Consider the following 16,999-nt stretch of genomic DNA (forward strand, 5'->3'; position numbering starts at 1 on the left):
GAACCCAAGATCAACTACATGTTCTTTGAGGAGGCCTTTATAGAATTGAATTAATCAATATTAAATTGAATTAAATGAAATTGAATTAATAGATTGACTTATAATTAAGAGCCTTTGACTTCAGCTGACAGAGCAACCTTTAAGTAGAACAATTATGGGAGAGTAGAGAGAATTTCCTTTAAAGAAAGTTACCACTCCTAAATGCTGAGGAACCAAATTCTAAACATACGGATGATTGGGAAGCCAAGTGACCTAAGCTAACTTTAAAATGTGAGTTTCCATAGAAACTGAATTACACTATATAGTTCATTTTTTTCTTTTCCTATCTGGGGCCAAAAATTGAAAATAGTTATTCTTTTGACCAATCTTATAATTTAACATAAAATATGTAGAATTTGTACCAGTGAGTTAAATTGTATAAATCATATATAATGATCCTTTAATTATTGAATCCTCTGGAAGCTTCTTTATAATTAAGTGCTTAAAGAAATTCATAAATCCTGCAAAGTAATGTTGGTACAGGTCAAATAGCTCAATAAAAAGTATGATTGCTCTTTGCTACTTTCTTTTCTTTTCTTTTTGTTTTGTTTTTTGCAGGGTAATGAGGGTTAAGTGACTTGCCCAGGGTCACACAGCTAGTGTTAAGTGTCTGAGGTACTTTCTTTTAAGAAACCGGTGGGAACCCACTAGAACAGTGAATAGAGGATCTCAAGCAATTCAGTGCAAACTGCTGGGTTGGTTGTGGGGTTTTGGGGGGGGGGTGGGGGGGGGGAGACTTGTTATTGTTAGCAATGATGCACTTCAAAGACCAGAGAAGAAAAATAGTCAGGTAGAAGAAAATTGTATTTGCTGCTTGCTAACTCTTCACTCCCATCTGCATAGTCTTTGAGGACTTGTAATTCTTTTAATCTCCAACAATGCCTAGTAAAGTTATCTTGTACTTTACTCATTGAATGAATGAAGTCATTTGGCTGCTATCACTTCTGTAAAGCAAGGGGACTGGATTAAGTTACCTGCCAGCTCTAATAGTCTATGATTCTTTAATTATACTGAACCTCAGGTAACTAGTGGGCCAATTTTGTAAGGAGGCTTATTTTGTTGCAATAAAATAAAAACATATATAATAATTAGAGCCAATCAGAAGTAAAATAGCTGCTTCACAAGGTTCACATGGTAGTGAGATCCCCATCATTAGACATGTTCAAGAAGTTGGATAACCATCTTTCAGAGATTTTATAGAAGAGATTTCAATCTTGGTAGGGAGATTGTACCAAATGACTTTTAAAGTCTCTTCCAAATCTGAAATTCTATTAGCATGATCACATTACTACTTCCTATTTGGAACAATAGACTGTGGCAGGAGACTGTGGGGACTCCATCTGCACCTCCTTCTTCTGAGCTACACCTAACATAAGCCTCTCTCATCCTTTTAAAGGTACTGACCCTGGAATTCACTTAACCTCTCAGCCTCAATTTCCTCAATTTAAATATGAATGTTTATTCCTTTTCCGTTCAGAGATCAGAAAGGGTCAGCAGAACATTCATGTTATGTTTTTCTGATGCAGTCATATCATCTTGCTCAGTCTTGCCTTCTGACCAAGGTTATGCATTGATGAAACAGCTGCCTGGGGCTAGGGGTTCAGACCATGGCTCTGGAGGGGAATAAGCCTAACTGGATCACACAGGAATTGAAGTCTTGATGGCCATGGCTTCTTGATCATTGAGTTCTAGCCAACCCAAGTAACCAGTCATAGAAAAAAGTACTTAATTCCCTGGATTCATAGTGTCCTTTTGAGTCAACATAGTACAGTAGAAAGGCTGCTAGATCTGGAATCAGAAGACCTGATAGAAACACTCCAGAGCTGCCATTTACTGCTTGTGCCACCTTGGGCAGCTAAATGGTGCAGTGAATTGAGCTTTGCACTCTGAATTAGGAAGTCCTGAACTGTTGAACTGAGTACCAGGGGAAGGTAACAGAATCAAGCCAGCTGGGTGGAATGTGGAGAAACAAAGGGCTCTGCTATGGAAAGTGCCTGGGATGCTAGACAACCACAGAAGAATTCCAAAAGAGAAGTCACTTTGGGCAAGAGTTTCTTTGTTCTTGGGGTCAGGCAAGCTCAATTTTGTCCACCATTCAAACAAAAGAAGATCATCAGGAAATGAACAGCCACATAAGGGATTTGACACTTGAAAGGAAGCAGCACTGAGCATTCAAAAGAGCTCCAGATATGCAGTCAAAAGGCTTTGTTCAAATCTTTGTTTTGATGCTTACTCCCTATAAGACCTTTGGAAAAGTCACAGAATACACCCTGGTCTCAGTTCTTCAGAGTCAGATTAGACAGCTCTGAATCCTATGATTTCCCTTAGATTGTGAGCCAAACTGCTAAGGAGCGGTATTCGGGCCAGAGACCTGAAAAGGATAGACATTTAGATATCTGTAGTGGGCTAAGCTCAGTCACATCCTGAAATGCAGTAAGACAGTTCTGTTAACAGTTTAAAGCAGGACCAGTTCCTTAAACATGCCCCAAGCGATCATGTTTCATATTTTTTAAATCTATGATTTCCTCAGTGTGGCTACTCTTTCCATTGATGTAGATCTCAACCCCTGTATACTTTAGTGGATGGCCTGTATTAGTTTTTGTGGCAGAAAAATTCATCACCCCTATGGCTAATTTTCTAGTGAACCTCTTGGAGTTTAACCAGGTTATCCTTGGATGATTGAAATACAGTCATCACTGGCCGTATACACAAAGTCTTACAGCTTAGTAGGACCTGCTTCCAATCTATGGCTATAACTTTCAAGAACCCAGGTCACCTCTGCACCCTGATGATGCGTTAGAGGAAGACTTCGGTGAAGTCTAAAAATTATTAATGGCTTTCATGCATCAACCCTTGGAAATCTTAGAAGTAAAAAGGACTTAGAGGCAGCTTGGTGGCCTAGTAGGTAGATAGAGTGCTAGACCTAGAGTCAGGAAGACTTCAGTTCAAACCCAGCCTCGGGTACTTATTAGCTGTTTGACCCTGGAAGTCACTTAACCCCTCTAGGCCTCATTTTCCTCAATTTATTTATAAATGCTTATTCTTTTCCCTATAGAGATCATTTAGTCCAAACCCCATATTTTAAAAATGAACCTGGGGTCAGCTAGGTGACACAGTGGATAGAGCACCAGCCCTGGAGTCAGGAGTGCCGAGTTCAAATCCGGCCTCAGACACTTAACACTTACTAGCTGTGTGACCCTGGGCAAGTCACTTAACCCCAATTGCCTCACTTAAAAAAAAAAACAAAAAAACAAACACCTGAAGCCCAGACAGGAGAAGTCCAAGGAATTCCTTTGAGATTTGGGGCAATTGTATGAGTCCTCCTGGACTTTGTTAGTGTAAGTGTAGGGTGTAGGTAATATGGTAATGAAAATTATGGACACGAATATGAATTACCAGGAAATTTAAGAAGTTACAATATTACTTCTAGATACATGCCATCACTAGGGCAGCTGAGTAGACCATTGTCTTGTCCTTGGATTAAAACAGATGCCGATGGAATTTAAGAGTTTTCAAAACTATCTTTTTAATTCTTTGTTAGAACCAAAGGTAATTTCTGTGAGTTCAAGGAAGCTGAGGAACAGTGAAGACAATAAAAGTAAAGAAGTTGGAAATGGTAAAGGGAATGACAACTGGAAATATTAGAGTTGCAAGGTTTGAAAATTGGAAGATTAGAATGATAGAACAAGAGAAACTACCAAGGTTAATAGTTTGTTAAAAAAAATTAATTTGTTAAAAGAATAATTACTATTATAAATGTATTTATGATATGCAATAAATTTTTGTTTATAACATTTGTGTAGGGATCATACTAAATCAAGGGTTGTCATCATTTTGGGTTAATATGATTATTTTAGTGTTTTATGTATTATATTCTCTTCTAATTTTTTGGAAACTTAGCAAGCCATATGTAATATATGGGATACCCTGATTATTAGCCAGAATATTTCATTGTTCAATAGACAGTCGCCAAATAGAACTCGTAGCATAGGTTGTGAACATTATTTATTTATTTATTTGTTTGTTTGTTTGTTTATTTATTTTTTGCAAGGCAGTGGGGGTTAAGTGACTTGCCCAGGGTCACACAGCTAATAAGTGTCAAGTGTCTGAGGCCGGATTTGAACTCAGGTCCTCCTGAATCCAGGGCCAGTGCTCTATCCACTGCACCACCTAGCTGCCCTCAGGTTGTGAACATTAACAAGAGAAAGGGACGGGGCAGCTAGGTGGCACAGTGGATAAAGCATGGACCCTGGATTCAGGAGGACCTGAGTTCAAATCCGGCCTCAGACACTTGACACTTACTAGCTGTGTGACCCTGGGCAAGTCACTTAACCCCAATTGCCTCACTAAAAAAAAAAAAAAAAACAAGAGAAAGGCACTAACAAATGAAGCACCAAGAATGTGGAAATCTACTTAAGCTACATTGAAGAACTCAGACAGACAGACAGACAGATAGATGCATATGTACATGTGTATATGCATATATACATTCAAGAACCGATATAGCTATAAACATCTATACAGACATATCAGTTCTTCAATGTGATTTAGACTATATGTAATATATAGATGCATATATATGTGTGTGTATAATACATAAGGTATATATACATATATAAAATATATATATATATATATCTGTTGGATTTAGTTTTCCTGAGTTTTGTGTCTTCTACAAGAAAATCCATCACTCTATTTGCTTCAGTCTCTAAAAGCTTTTTAATATAAACAGAGTGAACAAATGGATCATTAGAATCACTCTTGTGAAAATAATTGCCCATGGCCAGGTCTCACTGTAGAATAAAGGTTTGGGGAACAATGTCTTTCATCCTAAGGGAATATAATGCTGTGGCAAGAGCAGTGACCCTGGAGTCAGGAGTCTAGAGTCTGGCCACTCATTAGTGTGACCTTGGGCAAATAATGTAATTGCTTAAAGCTTTAGTTTCCTCATCTATAAAGTAAGGATAATTATACTCAGACTTCTTCTTCATAGAATTCTTATGAAGATGGAACCATGTAAATGAGTGAGTGCTCTTCTTATCTGAAAGTCCTGTTCTTAGATTATGATTTGACCTTTCATTGGCCTCTAGAGGTCCAGCACAAGCTGTAGAAAAGGGGAGGAAGGAGAGAAATAATGAAGTTATGAGTATAACCAAAAAAAAAAAACCAACTAAATTAAAAAGCTTCTGGTTTAATAAGCTGAACTTTTTGATATGGCTTTGAGTCAACCAGAAGTAAATTGTTTGCATCTTTGCTTCCTTTACAGGATCTAGGAATGTAACTGATTCCCACCCCATTGCCACCAGTACACCTGAAGGCAGCAGCTATGGGGCAATAGGTATATCATACTGAGTCCTCTATTGGAAGTGTTTCCTGGGGCCCCATGGGATGAAGAGGCGCTTTCTACCATTGACTAACAGTGTGACCTTGGATTATTGGACAAGTCCAGTCTAGGACTCAGTTTCCTCATCTGTAAAACAAAGGGTTGGACTAAACAATCTTTTTGATCACTTACGGTTCTAATGTTCTATAATTCTACTTCTTGGTGTTGTGTGTTTTATTAGGAGGGTTTCCCAGAATGCTTTGTCTTCCCTAGTATCCAGTGGGGGGCTCTTCCTGATTCAGCCTTTGTGCTTAGGTAATGGCATGTCTGGTACAAGGTTGCTGATGGACAAATTTGCTTACTCTCACACTTCAGAAAAGTAAGGGCACATTAGAAGGGTAGGATATATATGTGTGTGTGTATGTGTTCATGTGTGTATACATATATCTATACATACACATATATCTATACATACACATATACATATACATACACATACACATATACCTATACATACACATATACATATACACACACATATATACATATACATACACATACACATATACATACACATACACATACACATACACATACACATACACATACATATACATATATATGTATATACTACAGGCAATCTGGGCTGTGGCCAGAACCAGTCCATTCTTTTTGGTAATCTTCATGATTGATCCCAATCACTATGACCAAATCAATCATGTGGTAATCCACATAACTCATTAATTTGAATACTGCAGTGATTGTTTCATGGATCCTAACACAGTTTTTAGGAAGCTAGGTTGCAAAGTGAATAGAGTGCTAGGCCTGAAGTCAGGAAGACCTGAGTTCAAATCCAGCCTCTGTCATTTACTATCTGTGTGACCCTAGGCAAGTCACTTAACCTCGGTTTGCCTTAATCCACTGGAGAAGGAAATGGCAAACCACTCCAGTATCCTTGCCAAGAAAATCTCATTGATAGTAAGGTCCAAGGGGTCATGAAGAGTCAGACACAACTGAATAACAACAAGAAACACACCTTAATGAGTATTTCTCTATTTGGAGTTAGGAAAAATATGAATTTTTTTGTACAAATCAAACTGCCCCTTCAAGGAAAACTCTATATACATGGGAAGTGCTCCTTAAAATGTGCATCTAGTAAGAGATGAAGTCCCATGATAGAGTTATATTTCTATGCAACAATTAGAGGCATATGAGCTCAACATCAGACTGCTTATTTTTGATGCTGCAGAAACAGGATTTTTAAAAACCATCTGAACAGAGGAGGTAGCCAAACCTCAACAGGCTAAACAAATCTCCATCTGCTACAGGACACATTCAAGGGAACAGGAGGTATCTTCTTCTTGAGAATGTTGTTTACATTATATAAATTAGGTATGGCATGTGTGGCTTTTACTGTGTACAAATACTCTGTGCAGATAGATTTGTGTGTACTTACACACATATATGGTAGATCCACAGTTGTGTGCATAAAAAGCTTTACACTATTTATGTGAAATGTGTACTAGAAAATTTGAAATATATGGTATGAGCATGATTTATTTTTTCTACCCCAAAAGAATATCTGTTGTTTTAAAAGGATTAATGTAATAATTTTTTACACTTAGCTCTGGCCCTAGATCATTAAAATGTCTATTAAAATAGAAAGAAGGAAAAAAATATTAAGCAAAGGTCTGGTGAGAAGGAATTTTGAGGAGAGAATATGTGTTTTGAACATATAATCAGTTTATAAGTTGTACAACATTTATAGAAAGTCATTTGTATGGGCAGCTAGGTGGTGCAGTGGATAGAGCACTGGCCCTGGAATCAGGAGGACCTGAGTTCAAATCTGACCTCAGACACTTGACACTTAACAGTGTGACCCTGGGTAAGTCGCTTAACTACAATTGCCTCACCAAAAAAAAGAAAAGAAAGAAAGAAAAAGAAAGTCATTTGGACCTTTTGAAAGGAGTTAGTTTTGTGGTCTGTGATCATGTAATCTGTTTAGTTTGGGGACTTCTATGAGTTTCCTGCTTCAGTATCATTTTTCTTGCTTCCAGATGAATCAGTCTCCAGCGGTGGCAGGCAGATGTCTTCATCAGATGGTGGGGCCAGATACCAGTCAGACACAGATAGCTCAGTGGAAGAGGAAAGTGATTTTGACACTATGCCAGATATTGAAAGTGATAAAAATGTCATCCGGACCAAGGTATGCCTGCCTGGCCTTGCTCACTTGAAATGAACTTAGAATTTCAGAAATAACTCATTTTTTTCTCCATGAAAAGAAATTAATTGTTTTCTATAGTTTCCAAGATTGTTTAGAGAAAAAAAAAGAACTATAGCCATAAGTAAATCCACCTGTTAATGAGTTTGTCTTTCTGAAGGAAGTTAGAAAAACAACAAGAGAGAAAACTTTAAGGAAAGAGAATAGAGATAGAGGACCTCAATCAATATCCTAAAAGAAAGTCTTTGTGCCAGTGAGGGGAGAAGGGATCTAAAGCAATAGAAAGATCACATGACCTAAGAGTACAGACAACCAGATTATCTATTACTATAAAGAAAAGGTACTTCCAAGGGAAAAGTCTCTCTTTTTTTAATTCATTCATTCATTTAGTAAACATTTATTTAATACCTAGCATACTGAGTACTTAGCTAAGTTCTATGGGAGATTGAAAAAAAAAAAAGAATAAGACATGGCTTGTGCCCTAATGTGATTCTCAAAAAACTGCAAAGTTAATTCTAATGATTTTTTTTTAATTCTTTTTTATTTTATTTTTGTTCCTTTTTTAGTCTAATGATTTGATTTTAAAAAAAAAAACATTCCAGGGGGCAGCTAGATGGCACAGTGGATAAAGCACCGGCCCTGGATTCAGGAGGACCTGAGTTCAAATCCAGCCTCAGACCCTTGACACTTTCTAGCTGTGTGACCTTGGGCAAGTCACTTAAACCTCATTGCCCCACCAAAAAAAATTTTTTTAAACTTAAAAATTAAAAAAAAAACATTCCAGATGCTTTAAGAGATATTTTACCTCAATGTATCCCCATAGCCAGAGAAAATTCTGTTTTGTTTTGTTTTGTTTTTTCATTAAGAAAGTGTTGTGGGGGCAGCTAGATGGCGCAGTGAATAAAGCACCGGCCCTGGATTCAGGAGGACCTGAGTTCAAATCCGGCCTCAGACACTTTACACTTACTAGCTGTGTGACCCTGGGCAAGTCACTTAACCCTCATTGCCCCACAAAAACAAAACAAAACAAAACAAAAAAGAAAGTGTTCGTGAAAACAGAGAATCAAAATGAAAGGGGTGGCTGTTATCAAAAACTTTAGCCCCTAGAATAAAATCAACACTTAAATATATACAACTCCCCTTTCTCCCCTTTAGAGTAGCGATTGGTAACAGAAACATTTCCCCCCATTTGAAGAAAAACAATGATCACCTCATGTGAAATCCAGGTTGTATATGTGAACTTTTTCAGTTAATAATTTTAGTAAGATGGGAACTTCAGTATCAGTAACTTTGTTCTCCTCAGTGAGTTTGCCTACAGACCTAACCCTGAATAACATACAAAAACTTCCTTTGTGATGACATATTCCCTCTCCATCCAGATGTTCCTCTACCTGTCAGACCTGTCTAGGAAGGATCGAAGAATTGTCAGCAAAAAATATAAGATTTATTTTTGGTAAGTGAAAGCCACGGGCAATACAAATCCTCAGCTAGGTAAATCCCTTTGAGGGAGGGTTTATTGGCTTTTCTTTAGTGTAACACAGAAGGTTTAGTCTTTATGAGACAGTAGTAGTATTTTCAGAAAGTGCTTTCCTGGGAAGACAATATCTACAGAAATGCAGAGTAAGAATGGTAGGGATAATAATGCTGCATCAGGCAAGTTAGTGAACAAATGCCTAACCCGGCATCTTCTGCCAGAGCACAGTATGCAGCAACAATAACATACCTTGATGAAATAATTTATAGTCAACAGCGATGTACTGGGAAAAAAAATTGTTGAACTTTCCACCTGAAATTAGAATCATGGGACCTGAGTTCAAATCACAGCTCAGCAATTTGTTACCTGAGAGAGTAATTTTATTTTGGGGTCTCAGTTTTCATATTTGTAAGATGTGGAAGTAGATGACCCCTGAGGCTCTGTCTAGCTCTAGATTTATGATCCAATCATCCTTGAAATATGGCAAATTGGAGACCATCATGCTCAACTTTTTGCTATGAGGTGGGGGAGGGGTGTTCCCTAATTTGGAGACAAGGTAGTTGGAGCTGTGTAAGATGGAAGAGAAGGAATAGTGTCACTATTTGGGGTGAAGGAGACCTGAAGGGAGGTGGGAGGGAGAAGGGGAGAGGGATAGAGTTCCTCTCCCCCAAAATGAGAAAAGAGCAGAAGGAAGGCTGGAAGGAATTACAGACAAGCAGGACAGTTTTGAAAGTCAGATGTTGCATTTATTATCCACTTAAAAGAAAAGTAAATTGTGCATACTAGAGATTCACAATTTCATGTAAAATCTTCTCCTTCTATTGCATAACATAGAAGGAAATGCTCCTTTCATCATGTTACAGTCAGAATAAAAACAAAATAAAATGGGGAAAATTTTAAATTCAAAATAAAAAGATACCTGAGGGGCAGCTAGGTGGCGTAGTGGATAGAGCACCGGCCCTGGAGTCAGGAGTACCTGAGTTCAAATCTGGCCTCAGACACTTAACACTGACTAGCTGTGTGACCCTGGGCAAGTCATTTAACCCCAATTGCCTCACTAAAAAAAAAAAAAAAAAAAGATACCTGAGATGTTCAACTATCAGTCATTGTATCTCCAAGGCACTGTGACCGGCTGCTGGGTAACAGTGTTCTTTACCCTTGCAGACATATAATACCCCAACTCTGCTCCCCACTACCTGCCCCCCAACCTCGACTGGGAACATGTTGACATTTGTGACATCTCCTTCCCTTTTCCTCTTCCAGGATGCCCTTAATGTTAATTTTTTAGCTTCCTTATTTATTCTTTAAAATAATAAACATTTTTATGTATAGCTTTGAGTTCCAAATTTTATCCCTTCTTCCCTCTTTCTCTTCCTCCCTCCCTTAGGTGGTAAGCAATCAGATGTGCAATTGTGTAAAACATTACCATAGTAGTCATTTTGTACAAGAAAACTTGAATAAAAGAAAAAAATGAAGGAGTGAAAAATAGAATGCTTCAGTCTGTGTTCGATCACTATCAAGTCTTTCTTTGGAGGTAGATAGTATGTTTTGTCATTAGTCCTTTGGGATTGTCTTGGATCATTGTATTGCTGAGAATAGTTAAGTTTGATGTTCATTTTAATCATATTTCTCCTCATACATAAATATTAAACAGGGGACTCCAAGCCCCATATAATACAATTTGTCCTAATTGCACGTACCCTAAGAATGTCCCTATAACTAGGTCATAACTTCTGAAGAACTCAAAACATTTCTAACATTATCTCTCAAGACAGGGATGAAATAGGGGAAAGTCAGCATTGTCAAACCCCCTTTACAACTCTGAGAATATAGGCAGGAGAGGTTTAGGCTTCCCCCAAAGTTCCAAAGGGAGGCATTAGCAAAGATAGGATTCAACCCAAGTATCCTACAACTTGGAGGTTGTATTGCTAGAGGCTATTTCATCATGAGTTACTTTAAGTTGGTTACTCCAATGGATCAGTGAGGAATTTGAGGAAAATTGCATATTCTAAAAATTGGAGAACTTTGATGAAGAGGAATGGAGCTAGAATGAATAAATGAAGTCCCTAGGTAACCCAAAATCTTCTTTTAACTGATAGTTTAATCACTTTCTTCCTCATGCAAATGTTTTTGGCAGGGCTACTAATAAGTGGCCAATTTGAATTTCTTCTGTACTTTTCCAACTCCTCTTTCAGTGAAAGTGTTTCCTATTCCTTCTCTTCCCACAGGAACATTACAACTATCGCTGTGTTTTATGCCCTTCCGGTGATTCAGCTGGTTATCACCTACCAGACTGTAAGTTGGGCCACCAGTGAGTGGAGACTATACTCGTTCTCAGTTTGCCATTATATGTAGAGGTGGACAAGTGGCTCTGTGAATTTACCAATGGGGGTAATTCTCTCCAGCAACACAGATATGACCCACCTGGGCTCACTCATCCTGGGTGACTGTGATCCACGGCCCTCATAAATTGGATTCAAATCATCTACTTTGATGATGCTATTATGACAAAATTTAAGATATGAGCCCCCACCCCCAAAGATTCTAGTTGCTTTTTAACTTTATTTTATTTTTGGCTAGAGAAGACTTCAGCGGTCTTCCCTGAAATTTAAATGTACCATATAAGAGATTGTTCTTTACTGACTCAAAGCAGAATAGAAAATGGAAAGTCCAGTTATGAGAATTGGCAGTCAAATAGGTTCATTAGGAGCTCAAAAGATACAACATCCACACAGTTGTGTACTCAGCAGAAGTACGATACTTATTTTCTCATTAGAGCAAATTTTCTCATTTTTACTCGTTTTCTCATTAGGTAGTACAGTAGATAGAGCATTAGGCCTGGAGTCAGAAAGACCTGAGTTAAATCTAGCCTCAGATATATACTGGCTGTGGGACACTGAACCAGTCATTTAACATTTGTCTACCTCAGTTTCTTCAACTATAAAATGAAGATAATAATAGCACTGACCACACAGGGTTATTGTGAAGATCAAATGGGATAATATTTGTAAAGTTCTCAGCACAGTGTCTGGAACATAATAGGTGTTTAATAAATTCTTATTTCCTTCCTTCCCTCCTTCCTTTCCTCCCCTTCTTGCCTTCTTCCCTCCCTCGGCTCCTCTTTCCTACCTGTCTCCTTTCTTCCCTTCCTTACTCTCTCCTTCCCTTTCCTTCCTTCTTTTCTCCTTCCCTTCCTCCCTCCCTCCTTTCCTTCCCTTCTTGTCTTCTTTCCTCCTTCCTTACTTCCCTTACTTCCTCTCTGCTTTCCTTTCCTTCCTTCCTCCCTCCTTTCTTCCCCTTCCTTCCTTTTCCCCCTCCTTCCTTCCTTTCATTCTTCCTTCTCCATTGGTTTGGTTACCTATCAAAACAATGTAAACTCCTAGATAAAGTCAGGGCCTATTTCACATGTACTGAAGAAGTGGGGATGTGGGGGGATAGCACTTAGTCAAATGCTTTCTACAAGTGGCTGGTTGCTCACAGAGATGATCATGAACTGAGACAGGTAATCAAATATATGCAAAGTGCAATGGAAAGAACATTGGATTAGGAGGTAGGAGACCTGAGCTTGAATCCTGGCTCTTCCCCTTACTACTTGTATATCTCTGGGCAAGTCACAAACTGTCAGCCTCAGAAGACCCATTCTGTAAATGACAAAGTTGGACTAGGTTGCCACTGAGGGTCATTCCAGATCTAAATCTAGTGATACTGCATCTATTGACCTATTGGTTTTTATTTCAGCTCAGAGGATAAAGACAGCTCTCTCTTCCAGAACAGGAGAGAAAGGCAGGGCATCACATAATAAATAGCCTTAAAAGCTTATTGCCAATCTCAACAATCTCAATTTTTAATCACCTATTTTTATAATGAAATAATGACAATAATAGTGTATTATAGCAGAGGGGAAACTGCTGTTAGTCATGAATTCCATCTTAAGGAGGCGGGGTAAGAGTGAGAACATATAAATAATATTTCACTGCAACATGAGACTTCAAAATATGATGAGAAATTTGCTTCTGCCCTACAAAACTGTACAGTATAATGATGTGTCCCCTGCTGCTCATGGGAGCTGGCACAATGGCAAATCATTCACCTTCCCTCTTTGTAAGCTATACCAGCTCTGCATGGTTCCAGGCTGGACTTGAGGAACTGAGCACAATTGAATTTCATTTTCTGTTTCTTTACCTTATAGGTTGTGAATGTGACTGGCAATCAGGACATCTGCTATTACAACTTTCTCTGTGCTCACCCCTTGGGGGTCCTTAGGTAAACATAGTTTCCTGTGGGTTACCGGTGGATTTTAGGACACCCCTCTATTTAATCTCAGTGACTTATATTTTTCTTAATACTCAGAACAGCTATGGAGAACTACGGTAAGGCAACAGTGAATGATGGAGAGGGGTTACAGCACTGAAATAATTGAATCTAAGAAGACAGGATGAGAAGGTTTCTTTCATCTCTAGACACTTTTAAACACTGTTGGCCTAGGAGATGATGATAATAACCTGGGAATAATGTAATATTTTAAAGGCATCAGATAAATGTGGTACAGTGGAAAGAAAGATTATTGACTCTGGCATCAGAGGACCTGGTTTCTTTTAGAATTAGCTGTGTGATTTGGGACAAGTTATTTAACTTCTCTGGGCCTCAGTTTCCTCATCTGTAAAATGAGGGGTCTGGTCTACATGTCCCTTCCAGCTCCAGATCTATGATCCTAATTATCTATTGTATAATATCCAAACTTCATGGGGGCAGCTAGGTGGCACAGTGGATAGAGCACTGGCCCTGGATTCAGGAGGACCTGAGTTCAAATTTGGCCTCAGACACTTAACACAAGCTGTGTGACTCTGGGCAAGTCACTTAACCCCAGTTGCCTCACCAAAAAAACAAAAACAAAAACAAACTTCATTGGCTGGCATGCAAGGCCATCCAAAACCTGACCCCAAACCATCCTCCTGCCTGTGGGGAATAACAATGATTTTGGTGGCTGTGGAGAAATAGAACTGAAGTCTCACATTCAGTCTCCTTTCCACCAAAATCTACACACAACTTCTTCAACACTGGGACCTCCACGTTCTGCATTTTCGGGGAATATATGAAATCAAAAGCAGATCCCCTAAGGCTTTCTATCATCGGTCCTGTGCCACTTGTGTATTGCTTTAGTGGCATCTTCCAGCAAGGATGCAAAGCATTTTTTATGAGATGAGCAAGGCTTCTCATAGTGCATCTCTTCTGTTTGCAATGATATCTGTCCTCCATCCACCTAGTGCAGATATTACCTTCCTTTTTAGCAGGCACTTCAAAGAAATTTTTTTCAGTCCAACTTTCTCTTTCCAGGCCTTCTCACCATCCCCTCTTCTGCAGTGTAGATGTGTTTGGGGTTGGGGGAGGTGACCAGTAACAGTCTTCTAGAAATCCCCTTCCACCTTGATCTCTTTAAGGTCCTGGAATGTTTCAGACAGTTTACATAATACAGAACATGCTTTGTCTTCTTCCCCACACATCTTCCCCACCTGTCATCTCCCCAAAGTAGCCACAGCATATAATAAAGGTATTTTTAGTATCATTTTTCACAATAGTCCGTGGAGGGTAAGTGGATAGAGTGCTAGACTTGCTTTCAAGGAGCCCTCGATAGAAATCCCAGTTCCAATAATTAGTAGCTGTGTAATGGCATGGCAGATAGAGCACTGGGCTTGGAATCAGGAAGACTCATCTTCATGAATTCAAATCTGGCCTCAGACACTTACTAACTATGACACTGGGCAAGTCACTTATCCCTTTTTGCCTCAGTTTTCTCATCTGTAAAATGAGCTGGAGAAGTGGCAAATCACTCCAGTATCTTTGCTAAGAAAACCCCAAATGGGGTCATGAAGAGTCAAATACAACTGAAAAACAACAAAAACTGTAGGTGAGTCATAAACTCTCTGAGTCTCAGTTTCCTCATCCATAAAATGAGAATGATATTTATAGTACCTGCCCCACAGAGAGGCAGTTCCTTAAGCCTATAAATTGCAGAGAAGGTGGTCACCTCCATGTATAGAGGGAATTTCCTCATCTGGGGGTGCCTAATAGCAAGGAAATTCACAGATTCAGTCCCCATCCCTACCTACTTCCCAAAGTTAGCATGAGGGACATATTAGGTAATATATGTAAAATGGTTTGCAACCCAGTAAAGTGCCATATAGTTTTATAATAGCTATAATAATAGATAGTGCTAATTGCAACTGGTCAACAAGAATTCCCCCAAAAAATGTAGTACCCAGGGCCCCTTAACACATGGGCCCCCATCATTTTACATCAGGTTTAAAGTAATCAGTGAGTCAGCAAACACTCACAACCACAGATCACAAGCCTCACCCTTTTGTTTTTTTTATTACACCAACAAGCAAAAGACTGAATTCAAATATCATAGAGATATAAGTGACAAGAAAGTTCTTCTATATGCTGTCTCATAAGTTATCATCAGTGGGGGGTAGAATATGTATATAAGAAAACATGATTATGAAATGGCCAAAGAATATGCCGAGAAGGGCATATACATAGGGAATACACCTCTCTGCTGCTGTAGCTCTCTGCTGGGCATCTTCACCAATGTCAGCTCCATTGCTTTCTGCTGCCACCTGCTGAATTGTAGTCACCTCCCCAGCAAGTAGAGGGATCAGTTCTTTTGGGCATTACTACCTAGGGGCTACTACAACAGCATCCATCCAGGTGGCCAGCAGAAGCCTTCAGGCTTGGATTAAATCTGTCTTCTTGAAATTCTTTTAGCTTGCTGCCTCGTCTCTCATGCTAAATTCTTATCTAAGTTATGATCTGAAATGCCTTTTTTTGTTTGTTTGGAGATTTTTGTTCTGTTTTTTTAAATAATAATAAACATTTTTATTTATAGTTTTGAGTTCCAAATTCTATCCCTCTTCCCCTCCCTTCCCTGTCCCCTCCCTGAGGTGGTAAGTAATCAGATATGGGTTATAAATGTGCTGTTAGGTAAAACACTGAAGTTCCTTTTAATTCCTATGATCACTCCCTATGGTCAATCATCCTGGGCATTCCACTTAGCATGGCTGCAAAAGAGGTGGTAGAATGAGGGTGAGCAGATTCTTTTCACCTTCCACCATGCTCTTGATTGACAGGTTAATCAACTCAGAAGCAAGGCTGAAAAGGACCATGTGGAGCCAATGAAACTGGAAACTTTTGCTTTACCAAGCAAAATTTCTATTGTCCTTATACAATCATAGCTCCTCTGTACTCTGTAATCTAGCCAAACTGATCTCAAACCTTGCTCTCCTGAACTTACCCTCTGCTTGCCCATATGTATGTGTTTTCTTGGGGTTTTTTTGTTGGTTTGGTTTTTTTGGTTTTTGCGGGGCAATGGGGGTTAAGTGACTTGCCCAAGGTCACACAGCTAGTAAGTTGTATGTGTTTTCTTAATGTTCCCTCTGATCAGAAGATCATCCTTTCCTTTCTTCATCTGTTGACTTCCTACTTGTACTTTAAAGCCCAACTCAGTGCCGCCTCCAGCATGAAGCCTTCCATTATCTGCCCAGTGGTAACAGATTTCATCCTCCAACCTCACAAAGCATGTAATTTTGGACCTATCTAATGTACTTTTATGTAATAATTGATGTTACAGTTTTCTGAGTTTGAGTTTTATCCCCCACCAGCTCTATGAAAGCAAGGGACTATGTCTTATTTAAACTTTATGACTTCCCCAACACTTAGTATACCACCATAGGTTAGTAAAAATGTTTTCTGAATAACTGAATGAATATTGTTGTGATATTTTTACGTTGTGATGAACTGGGAACCATGATAGCCCCTGTTGGCTGTGATTAGCTAAATCTTTATAACCTGTATAGTTGAGATGGAGACCATTTTAGTATAGTAGAAGCAGTACTAAACTAGGAGCCAAAAGATCTGAGTTCTAGTTTTGGTTCTGCTACTAAAT

General features: G+C 38.9%; 1 protein-coding gene across 3 annotated transcripts in view; it reads left to right on the forward strand.

The window, feature by feature from the left end:
- Positions 1–16,999, forward strand: part of SIDT1 (SID1 transmembrane family member 1) — a 164,125-nt gene that overhangs the window by 112,028 nt on the left and 35,098 nt on the right. For 2 of the 3 annotated variants that reach the window (XM_043994829.1, XM_043994830.1), the window contains exons 11-15: positions 5,306–5,377; positions 7,420–7,568; positions 8,963–9,036; positions 11,286–11,352; positions 13,247–13,320. In XM_043994829.1, coding sequence (XP_043850764.1) covers positions 5,306–5,377; positions 7,420–7,568; positions 8,963–9,036; positions 11,286–11,352; positions 13,247–13,320 — 436 coding nt within the window. The remainder of the gene's footprint in view (positions 1–5,305; positions 5,378–7,419; positions 7,569–8,962; positions 9,037–11,285; positions 11,353–13,246; positions 13,321–16,999) is intronic. The other variant, XM_043994831.1, reaches the window with a different exon arrangement.

Source organism: Dromiciops gliroides, chromosome 3 (genome assembly GCF_019393635.1).
Source record: "Dromiciops gliroides isolate mDroGli1 chromosome 3, mDroGli1.pri, whole genome shotgun sequence".
Taxonomy (NCBI): Eukaryota; Metazoa; Chordata; class Mammalia; order Microbiotheria; family Microbiotheriidae; genus Dromiciops; species Dromiciops gliroides.